General features: G+C 48.4%; 1 protein-coding gene and 1 long non-coding RNA gene across 4 annotated transcripts in view; one reads left to right on the plus strand and one right to left on the minus strand.

Moving 5' to 3' along the window:
- Positions 1–26,059, minus strand: part of arhgap21a (Rho GTPase activating protein 21a) — a 47,171-nt gene that overhangs the window by 6,301 nt on the left and 14,811 nt on the right. Inside the window, exons 1-18 of one of the 3 annotated variants that reach the window (XM_088283394.1) lie at positions 15,397–15,879; positions 12,734–12,922; positions 11,392–11,413; positions 7,021–7,113; positions 6,847–6,925; positions 6,725–6,779; positions 6,194–6,217; positions 3,240–5,070; positions 2,483–2,629; positions 2,294–2,396; positions 2,189–2,225; positions 1,982–2,101; positions 1,210–1,509; positions 1,053–1,117; positions 823–971; positions 404–546; positions 164–322; positions 6–84 (exon numbers count right to left, since the gene is read on the minus strand). In XM_088283394.1, the coding sequence (XP_088139520.1) occupies positions 6–84; positions 164–322; positions 404–546; positions 823–971; positions 1,053–1,117; positions 1,210–1,509; positions 1,982–2,101; positions 2,189–2,225; positions 2,294–2,396; positions 2,483–2,629; positions 3,240–5,070; positions 6,194–6,217; positions 6,725–6,779; positions 6,847–6,925; positions 7,021–7,113; positions 11,392–11,413; positions 12,734–12,922; positions 15,397–15,702 (3,901 nt within the window). In that variant the 5' untranslated portion in view covers positions 15,703–15,879. Of the gene's footprint in view, positions 1–5; positions 85–163; positions 323–403; positions 547–822; positions 972–1,052; positions 1,118–1,209; positions 1,510–1,981; positions 2,102–2,188; positions 2,226–2,293; positions 2,397–2,482; positions 2,630–3,239; positions 5,071–6,193; positions 6,218–6,724; positions 6,780–6,846; positions 6,926–7,020; positions 7,114–11,391; positions 11,414–12,733; positions 12,923–15,396; positions 15,881–26,059 lie in introns of those variants that run through there. The other 2 variants (XM_088283396.1, XM_088283395.1) reach the window with 2 other exon arrangements.
- LOC148318688 (uncharacterized) lies at positions 15,953–25,009 on the plus strand. The gene is made up of 3 exons (XR_015839949.1): positions 15,953–17,502; positions 19,208–19,347; positions 23,831–25,009. It is a non-coding gene; the product is annotated as an uncharacterized LOC148318688 (long non-coding RNA).

A 26,059-nucleotide genomic window follows, 5' to 3' on the forward strand; every position in this document is an offset into this window, starting at 1 on the left:
AACACCGTTGGTGAAGAGAGGCTCCGGCAGCTTTCGAAAGAACGATTTGAGCAAACTGCTGATTACGTTGAGATCCCGCCATTTCTGGAAAAAAAGAAAAAAAAAGCCGTCTTGCCAAATGAGCGATGGGAAACGAAGCTTAAATTGGGCTCAGGTGACGCACATCGTCCTGGATATCGATGTCGTTCATGCCCTTGATGTTGAGCTCCTCCTGCATGTTGGAGATGGCGGCGTTGTTGCCCGGCACTCTGTAGATGCCCGTGTACTCCAGGCCTCGCTCCTCCACCAGCTTGCAGCACACCTCCACGATCAGCGGCACAAACTACAAAAGCAATCGTTCGGGTTTTGACGAGGCTTACGGCAATAACGGGAAAAAAAAAACCGACCCGGAACGACACGCAACCTTGTTGTTGTGCGCAGGAGGACAATCGTCCAGCCTGACTCCGAACGTGACTCCAGGCGTCGGTTTCCTCTCGAAAGGTTTCCTCATCAGGCCCGGGATGCCCTTCCTCCACGTCCCTTTGTCCTTGGGGGGGCTGGTGTCATCTGCGGCGAGCAGCGCAGCGTGTTCATTTCCTCAACTGTCCTCACATTTGTAAAGTCACCTCTTACACCGCCTGGCTAATGAGCCCCGTCTGCTCCTGTCCTCTTTGTGACTCACGCACTACCTTCTTGAGCCGCATTACACGAGGAAGCAGCAACTTTTAGTCACATTTCCGATAGCACGACACAAATAACCACAGAGGGACTTGATCAAACTGTCCTGTTGCTCCAAAAAACGTGCAAGTTAAAAATGACCACAAAAAAAACCCGGCAGCCGACCTTTGTGCGCATTCTTCTTTTCCTGCTCGGGCTTGGGCGAGTGCGGACTGGGCGTTTTGGCGTCTCCTTTGCCTCCGAGCAGCGTGTGGCGAATGCTCAGCGACTGGCGAGACGAGCGGGGCGACGGCTCCGTCTTGCTGCCCGTCGGGCTGTGGAAGAGACAAAACGGGACCTCAGACGGACGGACCCATCTGGAAAATATCGGAAGCACGCTCGCCTCCGTCTCTTACCTCATCAAGGTGTTGTACTCGCGGATCTTCCGGCTGATGAGGTCATGGCTGGTGAAGGCCGCGTTCTAAAAAAAGGAAAAGTAAGGAAACTAACTTGTTAGCCCCGGCCGGTGCCTCCAATTTCAACGTCAGCCCAACGCGGAGTTTTCAATCTGACCTCCTCGTCCAGGTCGCTGCTCTCCTGGATGACTCGGATCCAGGCCAGCATGTCCTCGCGGTCCTCGGCCTGGAACAGGTACTCGCAGTCGGACGTGGTGAGGCGCAGCACGTTCTTGCGCTTGGTGTCGCTGTAGGAGATGTCGACGAGGCAGGCCCGCACGCTGATGGGCAGCGGCTCGTCCGACGTCTGGCAGTTGACGTGCGCTTGCCCGTCCTTCTTGTCCTTGTACAGGCACAGGTAGTGACCTCTCAGCACGGCGTACATCTGCTTCCAGGCGCGCATGCCGCCGCCCACGCGCTGCCAAAACAGTTGCACTCCTTTCAAGGTTTCGAATGACATCAATGCCAATTCCCGTTAGCCCCTCAATGGCGTTATACATTATATGTTAGCATTAAGCTCGTGAACATTTTGGCATCCAAGTATACAATCTTGAGATTTTGTTTTACAGCAAACGCAAACTCGAAGCAACCAAAGGAGCTTGAACAAACACACTCGGCGTCTTATTTGGAGAACTTCTTTTGGTACGATCGTGTACCATTACCGTTTCTTGACGGCAGGAAAACAGATGTTCAGGAATATCGTTTGCTTTTAAAAGCTGCGGGAGGGCTGAGACTACATGAAACAAAATGTGATGAGATGTCATTTGAGACATTTGTGACCCGTATAGTGGCGTTCTTAAATTGTCCTACTTGTAAATTTGTTCAATGCAAGTTGGCATGTTGCGCCATCCGTTCATGCCACTTTGAGTCGCCTGACGTTGACGACGTACCTTCCCTTTGTCAGTATTCAGCTGCTTGAAATGCAGCAGACCCTCCCGAGTGGCGTCGCAAAAAATGTCTGAGGACGAATCCCTCCTGGATCCGGAATCTTCTGATGACCGCTCGGTGGCCTGCCGTGAACAAAATGTCGCTTTTAAAGTTGGCGTGCATTGACTCGGCCGCATCTTTCTTTGTGCTGGCGGACGAGCTGGCCTCACCTTCCTGAGGCCTTTCAGTCCAGCTATCAACGACCTCCTACGAGAGCGCAAAACGTACAACAATGAGGCGTTTTTTAAAGAATATCCATCAATGCTCACGCTCACCCTCCGCCGTCTTCTCGATAGTTATCCAAGCCTTCGTCGTACGACAAGGAGCGCTCTGTTTTCCCTCCGGAGTCCGACTCGATGATGGTGAGCCGCAGGGAATCTGTTCAGAGCGCGAGGTCTTTTAACATCTAACCCGCATACAAAATGTGAGCCAAAAGTCCGAACGTTATTTGTCTGAATGCATACCGTGGTCGTGCGACATGTGGCGGCGCATGAGAGGAGACGTGGCGGTGGGGCTGGGCGGTATGGTGGTGATGACGGGCGTCGCCGAGATGACAGCCGAGGCCGGAATGTTGACGGTGTTCAGATCCGTGCTGGGACTGGAGGGCTCATCTGAGGACACACAAATCTTGAGCCGTCAACGCGATGACCCTTGGCACCTGCGCTCATTGCTTGTTGATGGATCGCCAGAGGACGCATTTGAGGACGCAAGGGTTGAGTTCAAGTGTGCTTGCTCATCTCAGCGTCAAGGTAAAAGACGACAATTGACTCGAGTCGTAAAACAGCATGACGTCAACGGTGGAAAATAGCCGCCAAAGTTAAGGAAAGTAATGAAGTCCCGTTGTGTCACGAGGACGACAAACATTCTTGGGTTTCTTTCCTTGTAATGGGAGACGCTTCGCTAGTGCGCGGTCGTAACCGCAAACCGTACCTCGAACGCCAGGCCGGAAATGGTGCTCGAAACAGACGAGGTAATAAGTCCTTAGCGAGCTCAGAAGTAGATTTAAGGTCGGTCATTTTGGAGGAACCGTACGTCCAAAACCGCAGTTGGGTAAACCTTAACAAGACATTAAAGTCCCTGAAAATGCAAAAAGACGACGTGTAAATTTCAAACGTCTGCTCAATGCTGTCCACATCGCGGTCGCCTTAGCGACGGGATCATTTGACGTGATTTGTTTTTGATTGCTTCAGAAGCAGACATGAGCACGGCGGAGGCTCGTACCTATAAAGGGGATGGAGTCCAAGGAGTCATCCAGGTTTTGGGATCCGCTCATTTGCCGAGTGCCACCAAGCCTCCGGAGATGAATCTCCCTGCAGCTGTTCGTCCAACACGCCACCGCGTCGGCAGAACCGGCCTTCGCCAATGGCGGCGACGTACGGCCCACGCCGCCTTGCTCGTCGCAAACGGCAAAGACGTACGACGGAGGGCGCACGCGGGCAGATCCTGAGTTTTTGTCCTTTCTCAGGACGACCACCGTCGCGTCGAGTCCTTCCGCGCCTTCCGTCAGACCGCCGTTGGTCCGCACGGAGGACTTTGGCTTTTGGCTCACCGCTCCGTTTGTGTCGGAAGACGGGACGATGCCGCTTTGCATCAGTCGCTGCGAGGACGTTTTACACGAGGGACCTGAGCAAGAAGAAGACCTGGCCACCAAACTGGCTTCGGACCTGCTCTCCATCTTCAGACTGTCTGCACGAGTCCTGAGCTCCAACTCCAGAGGCGACGGGTGGCCCACGTGGTTTCCAGTTATCTGAGTTCTTTGGTCTGTGGTTTTCATGGCAGCCGAGTGATCTGAGATGGAATTTTTAACTGGTAGCCGCGAGGGCCTCATAATGTTGCCGTCCGTCCTTAACGGGGGTTTGCGACACATCCGATCCGCCAAAGAGGAGTTTGACGATCCACTTGCGTGTCCGGCGAGACCGCGGTTGAGATGAGGTAAAGCTCTTTGGCCGGCCCCCTGCCTGCTGGCTCGGGCTTCCTCTCCTTGGCAAAGCAGAAGACGCTCCTCCAAACCCGTCCGGTCTGCAGCCCCAAGACCTCGCTGCTCTCCGGGCTTCTGGCCCAGGAAGTCAATCGAGCGCGCTCGCGATTTGGCCACCCCCGCCGCGCTGGACAACGGCAGCGCATCTTGGGAAGCGCTCCGAGGCCAATTCCGGCTGCGCTCTGACCCGCCTAGCCTCTCCTGGGAGGCACTTCGCAACGGAGTGCTGTGGCTTCCGCCGTTCAACCCGCGATCCGTCGACGTGCTCCTCCATCGGACCTGAGAGGCAGTCAGTCCTCTCTGAAGACTACACGGAGAGGACGAGCGCGGCTGAGTGTAGGCGGAGCTGGAGCTGGCGGCGGCACGCAAGCTGTCCAAGCGCTCTTGGATGGTGCGGCAGCCGTACGTGTGGAGCCGCTTGGCGTCAATGTAGTCCTTGTAGGTGGTGTAGTTCCTCCAGTCGATGTTTTGGTGAGGAGAAGGCGAGGAGGTCCCAGTCGGCGAGGGCGAGTGGTGGTTGGCTTTGGGCGACAATGTGTCCGGCGTAGCAGCAGTGAGGGACGCGCGTAACGGGGAGTTGTCGGGATGGCTCGGGGGGGGTCGAGTGCTCGGGGACGGGCACCCCGCGGGGGTCTCCGCGGGACCAGAAGAAGAATGTTGCAACGGCGCACCTCCTGGAAGTGACGAGACCGGAGGTACGGCGATCGGACAAGTTGTTTCCGTGGAAGGAAAACGGCGGTTCTCCTCGGTCCGGTGACCGGGGCCCGCCCGAGCCAACCGCACGGGGGTCGCGGTCACTGTCCTCAAGTTGTCATTGCAGACGCAAACCACCGTCTGCGGCGGCGGCGGCGGAGACGGGGGAACGGGAATTTCCACTCGGTAGCTCTTCTCTGTTGCGCCTCCTTTTCTTCCCGCCTCTCGGGGGGCGTTGTTGCCGACGTCACTTGCCGCCATCACCTTGCCAGCGGCCTTAATCTCAATTCGAGGGTAGCATATGGGCGGCGGTTCGGGGATGTTCTGGGCATTTCCGCTGTACGCCACATTTCCTTTAAGGTATGCGTCCTGAGAATACGCCTGCAGGAGAAAAAGATGGGACAGGACGTCACTTCACTAAACAGCCAAGACGAGATGCTTTTGATGCCGTTCAAACAGTTTGGACGCGTTTGACAAACTCACCCAAGATGTTATTGTGGCTTTCCGAATTTAGATAATTAGAAGGCAATTGAGTTTCAGGTGCGCAACCTTCCAATTCGCTTGTACACAGGCGTTACACTTTTAAAATGTGATTTACATCCCCCGAAAATTTATATTTGTCAATATTTGCCCGTACGGCATGCGGAATACACAAAACGGAATCAAACCGTCGAGTAGGGCGTGACAGGAGAGAGAGAAAGATGAAGGTGGGGCACGACCGAATCTTTTGGGATGGCGAATATGCCCGTGGCGTGAGGAGAATCCAAACAGACGCCGCCTCGATTCGTCGCTGGCTACGAGCGGCACGTCGGGAAGCATGACTGCCGACGCAACTCAACGCTTGAGCCAAATACTTGAAAACACGATTCCGATTCGAACGGACGGACGGCTTGAGCAAAAAACTCAATATTGGACTCGACCTCAAGCTGCTCTTGAGAAATCGATGGCACTCTTGCGAAGAGCTCTCAAGTTACCGTTGTGCGAGGCACACGGCAGCGTGACGTCGGCGTCGCTTGCGGCTTTTCCCATTAGACGGCCACAGAAATAAAATCTGTGGTGATCAACACACCCGTGCGCACCGCAGATTGCCCAAGTTGCAACTTTGGAGAATTGCATTATTTGCATTTCTTGGGCTACTTATATTTGGAAGCAATCGGATTGGGAAAGAAAGAAAAAAAACAGAGTTCTTCTTTGAAGGAAAACGGTCACTTCAAACCAAATTTTGTCGTCATTTTGTTCTTGCGGACACAAGTTCTTGACTTTTTGGTGGGTCGACTCACGATACACATACCAAACAAATGTCACGTTCCGAACGGAAACGAGCCTTTAGAGATTTTTGAGAATATTTTGTGGGTCTACAAGATGAGTGAAAATGGCAAATGGGGCTCGATTTTAATTCCAAAATGAACATCCACAGTATATGGCTGGCGTCCCAATGACCCAAACAAGGAATGAGAAATAAAAAACGCAAAGAGGTTAGCTCGTAGCACAGTTCCCGTCTTACCAGAGCGGTGATGTCCCTGGAAAACTGCAGTCGGCAGGCGAAAGAAGTGCGAGGAGGAAAAGGAGGGAAAACAAGTTGACAGGTTTGCACAAAGACATGAAAAATAAAAAAATGCCGCCCATTTTGTGAGGCAGGCTAAAAATAAACCACATCGTCGTGAGATTAAAGAAGAGGCTTCAGAGGAGTTCAAACAAATCGGCGCTCGAAAAAGGGCCGCAGGAGACTTGCGTAGCGACGAATCTTGGAACGCGTCACGTCCAAAATCTGATTACGGGGCTCAAGTTGACATATTTGCCGTCACTGAGCCACAAGATCTTACTCAGTTGTCAGAAGAACGCCGACGGCATCATCGTTCTGAAAGACGCCTTATACCGGCGGCTCGAAGGAAATAACACGACAACGGCGGTTGTAGAATGTCACTCGTGACTAACATCGCTTTTTGTGGGAGTGGCGCTGAAATAAAAAGCAGCCAACAGCAAGAAAAGAGAATCATATTGTAACGTTGTAATGATGATGCAAAAGGATCGTTACCAGCTGCAGAATGTCCTCATCCTTTGGCATCACGCAGAGTTCCAGCGAAGCATCGCTGGATCAAACGGAGGAAATCGTGAGGAGAGGAACGTGTCGAGGGCGTCGCCGGGCGAGCGGCTTACCTGTTCTGGATCAAGGCGATCACCTGCGAGTACGTCTTCCCGATGATGCTCTCACCGTTCACCTTCACGATGCGATCGCCTGCGCGCAAGCAGAATAAAATGAGACAACAAATTAACAAATGAATGCAGTAAAATAGAACGGTCTCACTAATACGTGTGTGTGTGCGTGCGTACCTGTACAGAGTCCAGCTCCGTGGGCGGGGCCGCCGTCCTTCACTTGCTTGACAAAAATGGTGTCCATGGGCTCGAGGCGACTTCGCTGTCGCCCTGCCGACAACACCACGTTTTAATTCAACGGCAAACCGTTATTACAAACGTTTCGTTTTTGAACTATTTTACTTTTCACTGCAGTTCAGTTGTATTATTTTATTTTGGGACAATTTTTATTTTGACTCTTATGTGCAGTCCATTTTCATTCAGGTGAGTCTGGACGTGTCCAGCAGGAGGCAGCAAAGCACACAACGCTTGATTTTTTTGTTTTGTTTTGTTTTGTTTCTTCACCTTACACTCTTTAGTCTGCAAGCTCCCTCCTGATTGGCTAACTGTGAGTGTGATGATGGCCCCACCCCCTACAATTGGTCAGAAATTAGAGGTGGAGAATATTGACTTATTGTTGGCATTGACCCATTTGACCCACAAGCATTTCCGGTGTAGGTTGGAGCTACGACTTTTTCTACATACAAGCTGTCGTCCGACCGATTTTGCGTTTTGACCCGCAGGCAAATATCTGAGAAACGAGCGCTGTATCGTGTCGACTCAACTCGCATGACGAGGCACAATAGAAGGAGCAGCACGTTGATGTTTTTATAAAGTTCAATCTTATCAGAGTTTTTCTTCTTTTCTTTTTTATATTTTGATGAGCAGCTCAGCCAAGCAGAAGTTTCATGTCAGAAAACGACTTGTAACAACATTTTTTATGTTCCTTAAACTAACAACAGAGCTGAGCGGTGAATCTGATGAGCGAGACGTCACCACCATCACCAATTTTAACCCCTCGCTCACAAAATTTCCATTCTTCGTTTCCGTTCGCAACACTCACGCCTCACCACATACGACTTTTCAAACATCCGTCCTGAGAAGCCAATCGTGTTCTTTGGTCTTCTCGAATCTGGAAGATGGCGAGCCAAATGGAAATCAAAATTCCCATGAAGACGGCACGCGCGGCGGTCCAAACACAAGTTTACTTTGGGAAACGGAACCCCCGCGCGGGCCGGACCTCCTGAAGAGACCTCGCCACGACCGTTTTGCTTTGGCCCACCAACAAAACGCTTGATTTTCATCGACAAGACGCACAATTCTTTCGTAATTGGCCGTGTGGGGCAAACTCTTTGATGGTGATGTCACATAAGGATCGCCCAAAGCGGTTTCGGGAAGAAAGTGGCCCTCTTTGAGACTTTGGAAAGACAAGCTAGAGGACACAAAAAACAGAAACAGAAGTCGTGACTGCCAAAGACAAAGTCCAGGTTAGACCAAAAACCCAAAAAGAAAAAACAAAGCTCAAGTCGTGGATTTTCGATCCACTCTCTTGGCAAGCGGAATGAGAAACATTTTCCCGGTGTCTGGTGAGCAAAGAGAATATCGTATAATTTCCGCTAGCCCGTTTCCAGTGTTTCACATTTCATGTGAGCATTAAGCTAGCAAAATAGAACAAGACAAAAATGATTGATCCTCTTTTTGTTGGTGTGAAAGTTTCGAATCTCGGTAACCATGATGCCAATTTCTGCTCGCCGTTGCAGTAGCCTGTAATGTTAGCATGAAGCTAGCGAAACTTTTGCTTTCAAAATGATATTGGTGTTCATATACACGGTCCAGACTTCTTTCATGTGTCTTTTTTTTTTTTTACAGTAAACTTCAACTGGGACTGACAAATGTTATTTCTAATTCTGTTTTATTGTTTTGAATAAGTTCTCTCCATATTGCAGGTTTGGAACTTCTATTTTGCACCACAAAGAGTTTCACTGTAGCACTAAAAAAAACGGAAAAAGCCTACTTGACAGCGCTACACGCCCACCCCCACACCCTCACCCCCCCACACACACACACACACACATGACACAAAAGTGTTTTTTTCCACCAAGGACAGGAAAGCCTGGAATACCAAATAGCAAACGCCGGCGGGTGGAAAACAGGATTTTTGCTCACGACGCTGTGACGGCACGGCCACTCAATGTTTCACTTGTTCTAGTGGCACAAAAACAAACACAAAACTTTGGGCCGGTTCTTGTTGATCTTGGGGGAAGAAGCCACAAACATATGCACTGAGAGAAAAGAAAAAAGCTTTCGTCTCCACGCGGTTTTGTTGAGGAACGGCCGCAGGTCCGTTGCACAAAAACATTATTTTGATTCAATATCATCACGTCACTTCTGAAATTCAAGTTATTTCTTTCCAAAATGAAATCTGATGGATAAAACAATGTTCCAACGCATCACCGCGATGGAGGCGAGGAGACAAACGTCGCCGAGGGAGGACGAACGAGACTCTGCAAGGAAGATGGAGAGCAAGATTTCACGTAAAAGCCGCTCGGGATGTGGACGGAACGAAACATTCGGCATGTTGATGTCTCGCGAAAGGCCGAGCGAGGCAACATGCGGTTAACGTCGCCTCTCCGGCTTTCAGTCCAAACATCGGCGGCGGCACAAGTCAATAAATGGCCGCCGCTGAGGCTGCTGCCAGCTCGGCTTTTGGTTGCTCCTTGTTCGATTGTCCACAACCAAATCTGATTTCGGATGCCTCGAAATATGCGGCAATAGCTCATTAATACCTTTGGATGTCATCGAATATTCGGTGTCCTTTTCCAACATTTGATCATGTTTGTCTTTTTTTTTTTCTTTGCTTTTTGTGTAATCCTAATTCTTTTCACATTTGTTGTGGTATTGCGAGGGTTATTGCTTGGTGGTTTCCGCTCATCAGCTGTCAAGGCTTGGCCCGAGGTTGCGTGAAGAATGAGGGCTTCAATGAAAAACACATTCCTTCCTCCCAATTCAAGAAAACGTGTCCAGATGTACGCGCCAGGATCTGCTGCAAAACTTGCCAACGACTCCATTTTATGATGACACCAGAAAATTGTCAGCCACGATGGCGCGTCGTAAGTGGCGAGCAAACAACAACATGCGCGGCCTCAACTAAAGAAGCTCATTTGCATTTTCCACCACGACGACAACATGTGACGTGGATGTTTTGCCTTGGATTCTTTTCTTGGCTTAGCGAGACATCAGCCGCTGTCTCGATGAACTCAAGTCTGGCATGCGACCCGCATGTCGACCACGCAAAGGTTGAAACTGAACTGATGATGTCATACTTGTAACGGCTTTTGAATGCCTCGTCACCGTCCTACGAGGAGGATTTCGGATTTACGAGCCAGCCGAAAGCACGCCAAACGCAGCGATCGCTCTTGTGCGACGTCATGACATCAGCGCGACACGGCTGCCAATTTCCCGTGACGGCGTTTCGTGGGATACACGAAGCGAGAAATGTTGGGTACGGGGAGCGCAAGAAGAAATATGAATTGAACTCCCCCGCCTAACATCTCATATTTGTCATTTTATTGATTTTTCTTTTTTTTTTTTTCACACTAATGTTGGTGTATTACTATATAATACCACAATATTTGAAATATAATATTTTGCAAATGTTTTCCTAAAATGTATTTTTCATCTGGTGCGGGTATTTTGATTCGTTGAATAATTTTTCATCTCACACATTTGTCTTTTTTTAAACTTTTGTTGAATTCTCATTACTTAAGTTGCAAAATTCCCATCATTTCCTAAATTGTGCGAATAAAAGATTTTTGTGCATTACCATTGAAAAGTGACTTAGTTTGTTTTATCAATTCTATTAATTCTCATTTTTTTCTCCCAATATTTAAAAAAAATGCCAACATTGGTTTATTTTCTTCTTTAACCTCTCAGTTTTCCTAATTTGGCTGTAAAAATGTCAACGGGTTTCTCTAACCTTGGTGTGTTTTGTGTTTTTTTTTTAAATATAAATTTGTGAGTTTTTTAAGTTGCAAAAATGGACCAATGAAATTACTGCAATGCCCTTCGCATGTGGGAAAGGAGAGCCGCCTATTTTCTTCATGGAAGCCAAAAGGAAATATTCTTCGACTTCCGAGACAATGAAGACGTGACGAGCCCGTCCGTCTGAACGGCTTTAAATGATGGACGTGGACGTGCGCCGACAGTCTGCATGGCGGCGCGTCTCGAGGGAAATCAACGCACGCGTGAATGGGAATATATTTGGACGGGCGTTAAACCAATAACAGATTTAATTGGACGCATTTTGCGGCCGTAACGAAGACGTGAATGGACTGTCACTCTTCGTTTGATGCAGATATTAAATTATGATTCACTTTTTGTAATTTTTACTTGTAATAGTCAAATATATTGAGGAAAATGTTGCCAATATTTGCATATATTTGGCATATTATCCCGTTTTTTTTCATGGATTTGGGTATTGTAATAGTTTTCATTTAATATCACGATGGATGAAGCTAGTTTTTCATCTATCCCTCTCTCTTTTCCTTGAAGACGTTTTTCCACACTTACCTCGGCTGCCATTCTCTTCATCCTAGAGAAGAAAACAGAGAGGGAAAACAAATCAGTGTTTTTGTTTTCATTTACTGTAACCACTTCTCAATAAAAAAAAAAGGCAGGCTATTGTTCAACAAGGCAGTAAAAACTTGAGGGAGAGCAACACAGCGATTATTTTCATCGAGTAAACGTGATCACTTTCCCTCAGTCAGCAGAACGGCAGCGCCAACAACCTCCTCAACGGGCCTCGGCTCCACGCACAAACACGAGCGAACACCTTGACGAACGCAGCCGATTTGTCCCAGTGAGGACACGAGCGCTGACCGCGCAACAATCAAAATGTGCCTTCTCTAAGCCTCTCCTGATAACTTGCACAGCCCAGATTTTCCTTAAAACGTCTTGATTGCCTTCAAGATGCCCCCCCGCCAAATCCTGCGATTAGTCCACGGCTCCAATCCCGCATCCTTAAAAAGTCACTTGGAGTGGACGGCCATCGCCTGCTGGGTTGCGTAATGGGATCATTTGATCATCTGTCGCTCGCCCCGCGGTCGAGCGAGCGAGCGAGCGAGTGTCATTGGAGAGGTCGGAGTTGGCACGTGGCCACTGAAAGAGCCCTGAGAGGCCAGTGACGCCTTCCCATTAAAGCTCTGGCCTATTTATGAACTAAAAGCCGTTGCGCATCAGCGGACCCGAACGCCGCCTGGGACATCGGGATAAGTACGTAAAAAAAAAAAAAAAAAGGAAAAGCAGATTGGCAGCGGCCGATGTTATCCAGAGGACGACTGGCAGTTGTCCCGGGTGGGATCAAGCAGAAACCTCTGCGTGCCCTCCTTAGGACTTGCGTGGACGGAAGTGTTTTTAAGTTGAAGCTGAAGCAGTCATTTGGAGTTTTTGCTCAGGCGGGAGTCGGGGGGGGGATTGGGGTCCTCGGTTTAGGCAGATGCACAACGCATCCGTATTGGAATATTTTTGTCCGTCTACTGTCGCGGTCATCTGCATGCCATTCGTTGAGTCCAACGTCACCTCCTTTTTGTTGTTGTTCCCGTCATGTGTCGACTTTTTTGAGCTCCCATTTGGGGAAAATGAAATTAATCGTAAGCAAATAAACCATTTGGAAACAAGACATTCCAGCTACTGATATGACACAAAAATTTGGGATGTTGCGCTTCGGGCTGACATTTTATGATCAACCAAAAAATGCATGATAAGCTTTACAGGTGAACTTCATTCAACCTTTTCAATTGTTTCAAGTTTCCTATCTTTTGACACCACACATTCACGTTTCTGTGACTCTTCCGGTCTACCCGTTGCAACACTCATCTCAGGGGCCACTTTGTTGGCGCACCTCCGTCGTTACCTTGAGAGAGTTGTGCACGGCAGACTCGGGCGGGTAGACGATGAAGTGGCGCAGAGTGAAGCCGAAGCCTTGCGAGGTCCGGTGGAGGCAAAGCGTCTTGGGCCCGGGCCAGGAGAACGGCTCCTCCTCCGGCCCGGGGGAGGCCACGGCCGACGTGTGGCTCTGGTCCGGCCCATCCTTCTGCTTGGCCTGGAAAAAGTTCAGAAATTGTCGTCATTTTTCATGTTCGATACAAGCGCTCCGGGTTTGGTAAATGGCCTAACAACCCAGGATAAATAAATGCAGCTCCCCCCTATCATACAGTACAAAATAAAAAGTCGGGATGTATCACTTGGACATTTGTCCTTGACACGAAATTCTACTTTTCCTACGGTGAACGTTTTACTTTGTGAATTTGTGAATAGCAAATGTACCATTAAACCTCGTTCACATCTTTTAAACGTGGGAACAAAATTGTCTTCAAAAATTATGCCATGAAAACAGCAAACAGTTCTTGTCCTTTTCATTTGAGCGTCAACGAGACCCCGAAACGGCAACTTGAAAGCGTTTCCATGCCAACAATCGTCACGCAACCGCAGCGGTTGATACGGCAAGTGGACTTAAACGACTCTTGAGATTGGCGCGCAGATTGAGACACACAACATCCGTCATTACGTTCGGCGAGGAATGTCTGGCATCCCGGGATGAGGCCAAACACACACGCACACCCCCACACACAATTGTGTTTCTTAACCGCGGTTGGATTGTGAGAAAACCCTATCTGTCCAAATAATAAGCCTCGCCATTGCAACCTCGTTTGTTTTTTGCCTCGGGCTTCACACATGCACACATGTGGCTCTGGTTATTGCACATTCGGGGCTTTGCGGCGTGTTTGCTTGATGAGAGATTTATCTCGTGCATTCCAACAGCGACCCGGGCGGGAGAACAACAACGCTTGAATGCAAACGCGTCAATGATGCACTCATCATCCGACCTCATTGCGCTCGATGATAAAAAATGGACGGACTTTTTCATTTGATTGTATTTGTCGGGAGTGCCGGTCCAGCCAGGAGAGAGAAAACCTTTCGTGGTCTGCCTACTCCTGAAAATTCTGCAATGTCGGCTCATTTACAAAATCTCGAGAGTGACATTTCCGTCTCATCCATCAACCGAGCGACGACGGGGCAGATCACATGCACCACAAGGCGAGTGTCAAGATGTTGCCGCTTGAGCTCCCATCACGACAACCAGCCAAGCGTCGCCTATCTAGGAAAATGCAAGCTTCAGTAGAAGTCCAAAACCAAGACATCCTCCAGCCACAGCTCCCGCTCGGGTTGTCTGGGAGGAGCAGATGTGGAGGTCCCCTGGGACGAGGATGGGTGTGGGCTTCACACTCTGACGGCTGAAATCTTCAGCAATTCTCAGAGCGGAGCTGACGTCGTCTCGCTCCGCCGTTTGTTTGGCCTCAGGCTTAAAAAAAATTAAAAATAAAAGAATGTCGCGTTATGTAAGAGCTGAGCTATTTGGCTGACTGCGGCTCCGGGGGTCTTCTCCATACAGCAAATGGAATGAATTCCAAAGAAAGAGGTTAATGGGCAACATCCGTCCGTCCACGGTGAACACCCTTTAGGTTCCCGTTCACCGTTTTTTTTCACACTAAGTCCAAATTTGAGTTGCGTGCCTTTAGTGTAGGACCACCTTGTGCCACAAGATGCCGGGCAGCACTGAGCTCTACTGGTAGAGGCAGCATCATTAAGAGCAATGCCCATCTATAGCATTAAGATAAGATAACTTTCGTTCAAGCAAATGACGTCGTGTGAGTGAACATTTCGGTGTTTTGCGTGTTCATTATTTTTTGCGTGACAGCGCCGCAGTTAACTGAGAGCAAGCACGCTCGGCCTCTTATTTGAAGAATTGGGCAAGCCAGAGCGTAGTCTTCCTTTTACAAAAGTGCTATTATACGATAGTCTGCAACTTCTTGACTGAAAGCGAGCGACAGAACAAGTGCAAAAGAAAATTTTCAAAGTTGTTTCAAAGACGACAGGAGGTCGGTGGCCCCGCCCCCATCCTCCTTAAGGTTCACGACGAACGATTGTACCATGGACTTCATTTGCACGCGGTCACGCATGCGACTTGAGTTTGAATGTCACCGCTTGTTCACTTTGACGCCCAAAGTATGTTTTTGCTAGCCTGAGTCATCCCGAGCGGCTGACCTCATCCATCTACCTCTCGCAACTCCCTTGCACTTTTGCTTTCCAAGCCTCTCGGACCGCAGACATTCAACATTAGTCACCTACGTTCGCTTTATTGCGGGAAAATCTGCCTTAAATACGCCCGCTGGAACAATAGATGACTTGCTTCCAGCCGCACACAATATCGAGCCGGCTCATTTTATGTCTGACAAGAATCACTGTGAAGTTTCCAGAGTCATTTAGTGCAACCAAATCAACGATATCGGTCAATCACGCAAACTTGCGCTGCCACAAGGGAGCAGGATGACGCACAGGAAATTCCTCTGACAGCACAACAAAGTCTCCTCCCCTCTGAATGCTTCCTATGTCAACTTATGCGCCGGAGTGTTCCTCAAAGCCTCAAGTAAGCTCACATCCAGGAATTTCGAGGCTCGCACCTCCTTCGCGACGTCAAACGGCAGAGGGATGCTTTCATGTTCCCGAGCGGCTTACCCGCGATCGCACGCAGTTCTTTCTGGAGGCTTCCCGCAGCCGAGCCCAGGAGACGCCACGGGTGGAACTCTTGAGCCCTAATTCTAATTCACCCCAATAGGCTCTGGCCAAAAGCTGGAACCAGAGGCAGTACGGCTCCGACAAGCAGCAGTCCGCCCCGGCGAGACGAGCCCAGGGACAATTTCCGGACGAGGGCGACGCTGAGAGGGAGCAGCAGCCCTCGGAGTCCGCGTCCCTCACGTCGGCGAGATCCCTAAGAGGAACCGGCTTGCGGCCCGTGGGGAGCCCGTTCCTCTGGGCCAGCATGGCATAGCCAAAGAACGATGACGGCTTTCAATGGATCCAAAAATCAGCTCCGGCTCGTCTTTAGCTAGTCCGTCCTTCCTCGGGCTGGTTCCTCGAGACGTCTCGCAAACACATGCTGATGCTTCCTCTCCGCAGCCCAGTGTGCTGCGGAGAGCCGGGACCGACCGACTGAACGGCTGGCTGCCTGACTGACGCACCCACCCACTGGCCACACACTACTCTGAGGTATGCACACACACACACACACACACCAGGCTGCCTCTTTCCTTTTCCTGTCTCCTCCATCTCCACATGGCTCACTCGCCTTTTGACGCTGACAATCGTCTCAGGTGGAATCAATAAGAATTCAGTGAACAATAAAAAGAATGCGCAAGATGATTTCTGCCGTTTTTCTACGGTCATGAATATTTCCGTAATTGGTAGAAGACTTTTTTTTTGTAACTTTGAAATGCTTCTTTACCTTTGACAAAGAATTGCCTTTTTCGGTGTTCAGTGGGAATCAAATATAATAATCATAATCATAATAATGACAAATTCAGGGGCAAGGACAAAAGTCTGCTTCAGGAATCATTCAAAAATCTCAATCGATTGATTGAGAATGTGTTCCTAAACGAACGACAGTGTTGACGCGACACGCTAATCTTGGGTGAAAAGTGCGACTCCACGTTATGACGGAGCAAACGTGTAGAGCTCGATTTGTGCATTGTTTAAGACAAACAAATGACTCGGTGGAAATTTTGCAACGACTTGATTTGCTCAATTTTTGCAACTTTGACTTGAGCCTCGCTTGAAACTGTACGTTCGAAAACTGGAGACTTACTTATGCCTCCCACTTGTGGACTACGATATGGTCGAAAATTTGGCTTCAGAATTTGGATGACATTGGTTTGAAAATTCAGCAGAAGCGGTGACAAAAGCGTTTTAATAATTTAAAATGATTCAGCCTCAAGGTCGAGTTCACGACTGGACCATGACGACCGGAGCAGATGACTCTTTCCCTCTCAGGTGGCCCCAAAGGCCAACGTGGCGCTTCATCACAGTTTCCCTTGCGGCCGCGGTGGGAACAAGCTCGCCATCCAACTGCAGCCAACGCACGTCCATCAACAAGCACCGTGGTCGCTACGCTCGCGTAGCCTAGCGCTAGCAGATGCGGCGTCAATGTCAACGGCCGTCTGTTTGGACTGTGGCGAATAGTTGAGACAGCGGCGTGAGCGTGAACAACAACAACAAGAAGGAAGCCCAGTCGTGGAATGTTCCCCTCGCAGAGTTTGGTGAGCAGACTCCGCTTACCGCATTCGGCCCAACATGGCGCGTGATATTCCTGACGGAAAAGACGAACAGAAATAGAAAAAGGCCCAACTGTCATTTTAGACCCGAAAGAATGTTGTTGTTTCTTTGGAACTTTTGCAGTCCAAAAGGAATTTGGGAAAAACACCACAGGCAGTTTCCATTTTTTACAAAGACAATTTCACAATTTTACGACAAGCACTTTCACTCTGAAGCCAAGATACCATCTTGTAAGTCGACGAGAATTCTTTGGCATTCCAAAACACATGATCAGCAACAGTCTTGTGGCAGGAAACTCCCACGTCGCTCTTGGCCATGCCTACGCGGCAAACAAGTCGCAAATATTATAGCTGCAGTTGTCATAGCAACAAACTTGATCACAACAAAATGAACCGTTGTGCCGCTGACTTGTATGTGATTGCAGAGCGGTTAGTGTGCGACGGACAACTTCCTCCGACCGGGCAGCGCATACTTGGGGGGGGTTGGACTGCAAGATCAAATCCACAGCAGAAGGTGAAAAGGAGGATTTGTGTGCGTGTGTGTGTTTTGGATGTGGCCACACGCTGTTGACACTACAAGTCGGTCGCGTTTTAATGCCCTGGCAAAAAAAGTTGCTGCAGCTTTTCGGCTCATTGATGTCATCTTCGGTATTGTAGTTAACACGGTCAGCCGAGTGCGACGTTAGCAAGAGTTCACACGCTGTACTTACAAAGACGTACCGATACTCGTGTAAAATAAGAAAAATAAGCAAGTCCAGAAACTGAAATCTACTTGGGGACAAGAGCAAAACATAGAACTAAAACTGAAAAGACGGGCGTTGTTTGTTTTTGTTTTTTTAACCCGAGCGAAGGAAAAATGCAAAATTAGCTGCAAGGTTTTGCGGTTTTCTTCCCGCCAAACAGTTGAAGACCCAAATGAACACACCTGTTTGGACAATGTCAGGAGTAGAATGTATCGACATCCGTTTTCAAAAGGAAATGAAGAATAATCATGTTCAGAAAAGTGATAACCTCCGACGGTACAGCAACAAAGTATTTGTTACTTCTGATCGCTGTCTGAGCGCAAGACTCAAGTTGACAACTCCGCCACGCAAACAAACAGCACACAACAAAGTTTGTGCAGCCCTCCACAGTCTCAAAAACCAAAATTTGTCGCGCGCGGCAACACGGTAAAAGGACGCGTTTCCACTCACAGTAAAAACGGCGGCGGCTCTTTAACACCAGCAGTTAAAATTCTTTGAAGAACTTTATGGGATGCCGTTGAGGTGTCAAATGCAAGCCAAGAAAAGATCAATGACGCAGAATAAATAATGCAAGAGCACAGCAAGACGCCTGCGACCTGCCAGCAGGTGCGCCGCCAAATAACTAAAGAACACGTTCAAGTTTGTGTTGCAACGTTTTGGGAGGTCTCGTCAGACCCCCTCGTTGTTGTTTTTGCGCCGCACGGGTCCCGCTTGCGGTCGGACCCAAAACAGTCCTGTTTAGGTCCTGGAATCCCTGACTGATGTTTCTGAAAATGACCGCAACGTGACAAGCAGGGCCAAAGACAACACGCAGACTGCAGCTGGGGCGAAATGAGACAACGCTGGGGAACTTGCACACTTTTTTTCACTTCAAGTTTCAGAACGAGTACAAGTACTTGCCTTTGAGTACTTGCCTCGGTTAAGAATTTGAGATGACAATTTCAAGATTGTGTGAACAGCTCCGGGAAGCCCCCTTTCTTTTCCCTGCGTATACCGCACGGTCCAAAAAGGGTCCATTCCGATGAGTTATTTTCGTGGAAGAAGCCCATCAAACACTCTCCAAAATGCTGCAGACAAGTTCAGAAAAGTTTTCCAAGTTTGACAAGCTTGGAACGGTAACCCTTCTAAACAAACACCAAATGGAGTTATCACGGAACTCATCGGAGAGAGCAAAGCCAGATTGAACATGTTTATTTATTAAATGATTGTCTGCGTTGTTTAATCACGCAAACCGCCCAAAATCTGATTGACTCTCTGGATTACGTTCCGAGAAAAGTCCACTCTGCTGGCCTGAATACTATCAGAAGCCCTGAACAAACTCAATTGCAATATTTGCTCCTTATAATTGGAAAAGTTATTTTTTATGAAGACTCTCAATCGAAGGCTCAGGTCCCAATGCATGACCTGCCTGTGGGTTGAGAGATGCAGCTCTCAGAGTTCCAATAAGCAATCGCCCGCCTTGTGGTGTCTCGGCAGCTGTGCGATGCAGAGAGAAAGGCGGATGAAGAAAAGAGAAAGTCTTGCTGCGGGGATTAGGCCTGCTTCAGGGGCGGCTTTTCAAGACTCCTAGCGGGTGGACCATCTAATCTGGACACGCTGCATCTGGCCTCCGCAAGGTATGGCTTACTGTAACAAAAGGGCCGGCTAATAAGGGCCGGCAAACAGACTGCTACCGCTATGCGCCCAACGCCGATGCACACCCAGAAAAGTCTCGCGTCACACACGAGGGTGGATCAGTGGGCGTAAATCCGGACAGCAACGCAACGCTTATATTGCGCTCATGAGCAGCGCCATCAGTTACGAATTTTTTTCAGTCCATGGCCATGCTGGTAGAAACAAAGAGATATGGCTCGAATTAAAAAAAACAAAAGCTGAGCGGAGGAGGTCACGTGATCTTGGAAAGGGCGACTCAATCTGACGGATTTCTAATGTGATTGCCGTGCGCTCCGATGTGCCATCGCGCCGAGGGAGGAGGCAGCAAAGGTGGACCTTCCCGCCTGGAGGAGAAAGCGAAGAAAATGAGGCTGCTGAGGCGGGGGACGAATGAATCTGAGAATTTGTTTGGGAACATCTTTAAACAATGCAGAAAACGATGAAAAGATTGAATGTAAACGACAGCGCAAATAAGGCGTAAACATTCCCAATTAGGTGGAGCATGATCAGTCGATGAGGAATGTGGCAAGAGACCAAACACGTGCAGCTCACGGTTTATATTGCCAAACTTCTTGGTGGATTTTGATGCTTTTGAAATCAGAAGCGCAGCCTTACACATACGTTTGTGTGTCTGTAGCACACTGCCACTGACGGCCAAGGCACAACACCATCACGACAATTGAGTCCATTGAGTTGAGGTGCGTTGGTACTTGATTACGTCCCCTCGGTCGCTGAATCCTTTGGAGAAGACAATCCCGCTGGTTTGCGCTCGCATTGTGAGGAGGAGCATGTCGCCAGCTGTGTTTTCATTCTGACTAGCGTCCTAATCCAACATGAGTCACCATCCAACAACTCCAAATGTTATCGCTGTAACTCCCCGTGCCTCCTGCCCGTGGCGCTTTAATGAGCCCCTGCGTCACCACGATTCCGCTGGCAAGAACAAGAATGGCGCTTCAACACTTTGCTGTGGAGATCAGATGAGCTGCACGCAGAAGAAACATACCATCCAATATCCTGGAAGGGGGAAAAAAAAAAAAGGGGGATTTCCTTCACTGTGGTTGGAGTGAGTTTGGGTTGGCCGTGCACCCGAAAACAGTGCAGAGGAAAGGGTGCGTGTGTGTGTCTGTGTGCATGAACCTCGCACACATTCGTGGGATCCACCGTTAAGGAGCTCTCCTGATCTGGACAATTGTCTGCCGACGACCTTTGACTTCAACCACACAAATGCCTCTGCCAATCAAGCATTCAGACGCCGACTCATTCACTCGTGCGCAGCTGCTCTCTCTCAAACAACAACAAAAGAAAACGTGTTTGTGGGCTTGTGAAGTCCCAAACTCAAACACCTCAAATCAGTAGAATGCTATCTTGCCTTACACGTGCCCTCACTGACGTTTTTTTTTCCATTTATGAGCCGTACTTTGAGCCACTGATTTAAAAGGACAAGCAGCCAAACACCCAAATACAAAATGAAAACACTCGCAAGAAGCATGGTGGAGATATTACCAGGTGGAAAACACACACCATTTAAAGGAAAACAATAAAACATAAATACAATATTGTACTTCTGTGAGTTGGAAGCACATCGTTGTCCAAAACGATGGAGAGATCCAGGCCAATTCCGAATGACTGAAATAATTGATTAGGTAGCTTGTCGCATCTGTCCAGATGGCGTTGTTGGTATGAGACACGCACATAGAAACGGTAACGCCGCCAAATTCATCGGACGCGCCAAAATTAACAATTTTGGAACGCAAAGAAGTTGGAATTTGTGGGCCAAAAAAATAAACAAACAAAAGGCAAATTTCCCCCATCGTTGGACGTTGCCCACGTCTGGAAACTTCACCAATCGCAAGTATGCAGACAAACACCTGATTCAAGACGGAGAGCCGCTACAGACGACCATCCTGACCATCCTGAATGTCAACTTTGAATCACTGAAAGACTCCTTTGAGGCATTAAGAGAGCCTATAGAGTGCGACTGTAAGACGATCCCGAAAAATCAACGGCTGAGGTTTGAGGCGGGACCAGTGGACACTCAGGATGAGGGCACACAAATTCTTGCTGCATACCTGCTGCATGTCTCCGGGGAGACCTAAACACTCCAAAGCCGTCACGATGCCTGACAAGAGGAGCACTTCATCAGCAAATCGATTTCGGTTCAACGTGTTGGGCAGGCTTTGTCGCAGTTTATGCAAACAAATTACAGAATACAAGCAAAGTTAACTCGATGAACACGTGAAATGCGCACCTTGGCCCGACGATCATGTCAATAGGAGTTACGTCATCTGTTTAAAAAATATAATCCCACAAGATGACAACATATTCATGCAGTCAATTTCCATTCTGCAAAGCCTCGAAGACCAACCAGTGAGGGTGAGGTGCTACAATTTGGGGAGGCTTGTTTCCTGACCAAGGCCAAAACATCGGTTCTTAATCCGGCTGAAGCAATGAAAGCCAAGCAGACACGTTGAGGACGGAACCAAAACAGCACCGTCATCTGTCGCTCGCAGCTCAGCTCTGTGAAATATTCACAGCGGCCATTTAAAATTCAGACAGGACAGGAGAGATGATGGCCATCTCTGAAAATAGACTTTTGCAACGTGACGGAACTTGAAATATTCCTCCCGGCATGAGCGCACTTTGGCCACGTCTGCCGTTGCCGCCATGTTGACATCCCTCGTGTGCAAAATGTGCGCAGCTGCCATTCGCATGACCCTTTTTCAGGAAGAGTCACACGTCTCCAGCCTGAGGATAGGGTTGCGTCTCAGATTTGCTGGCGCTAACTGATCTGGAATTGGTTAGGAGAAGTTCTCCGCAGTGGGACACACCCTTCATCCAACACAAACATTATTTCCACCAAGCACGTCGATCCAGCGGGGACTTTTTCTTAGCGAGGGTGTACGCCGCCTTTTGCCCATGGTCAGCCATGAAAGGCTGACGCTCATTCGTGACCCGGATGAGGATCAGCGGTGTCGGGAACGAACAAACACTGTTCCATTTTTCAACATGGTTTTGTAAAGCTACCAGACACACGTTAGCTTGTTTACTACAAGGTTCAATTGAAGAACTTTAGAAATAACTCAACACAAGACTGATCTGAATGGACCACTAAACTGTGGCTAAGCTCGGCTGAACTGAAGCCGTCCGTTTGCGAACGAAGCACCTGTAGCTCCGTGCAAAGTTTACCGTTATTCTGATTGAACCGGACTGCTTGACGGAAAGTCAGCTACAGGCGCACCTGTAAATGATGCCACGTTTCCAAAGCAGAACAGTGAAAGTGCCACATCCAATCCATCGGCGGGTGTGGCTTGACTCGCTCCTTTTCCAGGCACGCTTTACGGCGCTTGGCATCACCACGTCAGACATGCGTGCCTGGTGACTCAGTGGCATAAAGTTGCAAATCGTTTCGATGTTCGGTCCCGGCAAAGACGACATTGGCGACTGTAGGTCGGCGGGAACGTCGTCGTAAATATAAAGTCACGGCCCCCGTAAAAACCCCCAAAGTTTTCCATGGATCACAAAGTTTTATTTCTGCTTCGTAGGAGAATATTTGTGACATCCTGACGGGAACCACATTCCATATTTCCCTTCAACTAGCGCTGCAGAGGAAACAAGCCCACATTTTAGCGCGGGTACTTTTGTTGGCGAGCCTCATTCCACATCGTTTGTCTGAGCTGGAGTCGCACTCTCCGCAGCTGGATGCTGTTGTTACAAATTGCCTTGCACTGAGTCGATGGTTGGGAAGTGAGGACAGCTGCAACGATGAGGCCGTTCATTGTTGGATCATGATGCCGATGATGTCACGTTTCTGTTACGGTACGCCAAGATTCAATCTAAACATTGCAGTGTTACGCGAGGGTTGGGCTCGGCGTATGCGGACATAATGATGGTGTTTAAGAAATGGTTGCGAGGGATGGAGGGGAGGGAACACTGGGGAAGATGACTGAAGATTCTTGGAATAGAAATGTAGCTCAATGGCCACTGTCCTCTGGGGATAGAAATATTTTGATTATCAAAAAATAAGAGATAAACTGCCACCCCTCAAGAGAACATATGGCTTGGGCGGGTTCACCTTTATCCAGCGGGATCATCGGAGTTCAAGTGAGCTGCTGCAGACATGGAGACAGACAGATAGACAGACGGGAGATTTATTCCGGGAGGGGCAGGTGTGACCGAACCGTTTTTAATGTCCCGTATTAGCCGAGGAGAAAAAAATCTCGACTTTTGGCGGAGCGCGAACGTCACCTCGTAGAGCGTTACACTCAGCGAACTGGCCACGCTCAACGCCTTCTGACGAGAAGTTGGCCACATCGCTTGAGACATCTTCCATTCATTCGCAGAGCGCACTTCACCGAGTAATCTAGCCCAGATCGAGTCGTGCGTCTTTAATGGTTGACTTGAGGCGCACTTTACAAGAACAACAATCTCGGCTTTCTTCTTTTTCAGCCCTGCGCTCTCTGCTTCCCATGTGTCCCGCAGCAGAACACGGTTATGCAAGCGGATGAGTTGAAGACAAGACACAGCTCAGCGCTTCTCTGGAATGCTGTTCGCCAGGAGATCTTGAAGACCAAGCAGGGTTCAAGTTGACGTTTGATGGAACTACTTGGTCTAAAACGTTCATTGCACGTTCCTGCAAAAGTGTCTGAATGTGCGACACACACGCGACAAGAGATGACTTTAGTGTTGAATGTTTCAAATAACAAGGAGATGGTGGTTCATCATATGGTCGGCATATAACATTGAAAACCAAGTTGACTAATTGGAGCCGTCAAGTTTCCCTTGTATATATTGGCTAATTCGATATTGCCTCTTTGTTCTTCAAAATAGTCGAGCTGGTCATGATCTGTTTTGTTGCTTTAGGTTTTTGAGTTTCATGTTTTTGCCTCGTGTCTTCAGTCTCGTCATGCTTATTGCGTCCACCTGTGTTGGTTTACCCAAGTCCTCGTGGTAACCAATCAGCTCCCTCCAACACCTTGCGTCTGGCCCAGGTGTTCCTCGTGGACTCGTTAACGTGTTTGTATTTAGTTCCCTGTTTGCTTTCACTTATTGTCGCGTCATCGTTGAACTCACTTGTCCTTGTCAATGTTCATGTCGGTCTCATTTTTGCAAGTTAAGTCCTTGTGTTTTGTTGATCCTGGTTATTTTGGACTTTGGTAGTGATGGGTAGATGAGGCATCCTGTATCGTTTCGACACAGTGACACAATGTATTGACACAATGTATTGACACTGTGTTGACACTGTGTTGCTGAATACTGACACCTGGTGGACTTGCAGGAAACATTTGACAGGGTCATCTGACACTGATCTGTCAAACTAATTTTATCCAATTCCATTGATTAGCGACGTGATGTGTTTTTATATATCCTATTTCGTATTACTTTCCATCGCACTAATTATTCTCTTATCTAATTTATGTATTTAACTGAATTATTGTTGTATTGCACTGGAGAGGGGAGCTCTCTAATCTCGTTGCACACTTGAGTACAATGACAAAGGGATTTCTGATTCTGATTAGGCATTTGCTTTCACATTATTTTTACATACACGCAATTTCATAAAACAAATCTTTGATATTCGAGACGCAGTTGATAAATTAAGAGTCTGAATGCCCAAGTAAAAGTGTTGTGAATGACAATGGACTCATTGTAATTAAAGATTTTTATTAAAAAAAAATAGTTTCTCCAGCGTTTTGTTATTCAGTCTATTTCTTTTTTTGAAGCAATTTCCCCCGCCTTTGAGAAGATCCTCTCACAAGGCACTGAAGAGGGCGGTGTGGCAAATATAAATGGACTTCCAGTATAAGAGCGGGTCTTCCGTACGTGCAACGTGTCCTGCTGACATATAGCGCTGCACCTCTGAGTGCGCATCAACAGTGACGGCTTCCATCTTGCGGATCTTTAACGCAAAGTAACGCGCCAATAACTCGATGCTTGTTTTGAGCGTCCATCCTGTTGACAGATGCGCTTCCTTATGAACACAGTTTGGCGCGCGACCGCTGTGTCGACACGATTCTGGTAGTGGTCACGTGACTTTCTCAAAGCAGTACGCGCACCGACACGGGGTTTGCCCTGGAAGCTCGGCGCGCGCATCGACGCCTCGGTGTCGTTGGACCCATCACTAGACTTTGGTATCTTCGAGTTTCCCAGTCCCTTCTTTGCTTTTTTTATCTTCAATAAAATATCTTTTAAGTTACCCCTGCCTCGCTTTCCTGCATTTGGGTCCTAACAAAATTCTGACAGAGCGATTATTTCCTTTCCTCCCCCCCGACAGTAATGCCATTAGGCTTCCGAGTTGAACTATCACTTTCACATTTCGCTTTTTTGGGAGCAATACCGGGGGCTAATGTAGAGCAGTCTTGTCTGACTTTGTCATACTATGATTTAATCAAACAGGAACTAATTCAGTCAGTTGTCAGGCAGTATTACGCAAGAGAAATAATGTGGGACATAGTTATGTAAGAATAAATGTGAATTTCCATCCAAAATGTGTGACACACACACAACACTTTGAAAATCTTGCTTCCTTTGTGGACAAACAAACAAGTCAGTGTTTGACCGCAGTTCGTTGAGGCTGTGATGTGACATCATCGTATGTGTTGCTGTAAAGCAGAAGTGACACAGAAAGGTCTGCCGGGGTTGACGTCGGCGCATCCAGATTGAAAGACAGATGGCTTC

Source organism: Idiotropiscis lumnitzeri, chromosome 19, assembly GCF_059441095.1.
Source record: "Idiotropiscis lumnitzeri isolate Australia: NSW breed Sydney's pygmy pipehorse chromosome 19, RoL_Ilum_1.0, whole genome shotgun sequence".
In the NCBI taxonomy this organism is placed as follows: domain Eukaryota; kingdom Metazoa; phylum Chordata; class Actinopteri; order Syngnathiformes; family Syngnathidae; genus Idiotropiscis; species Idiotropiscis lumnitzeri.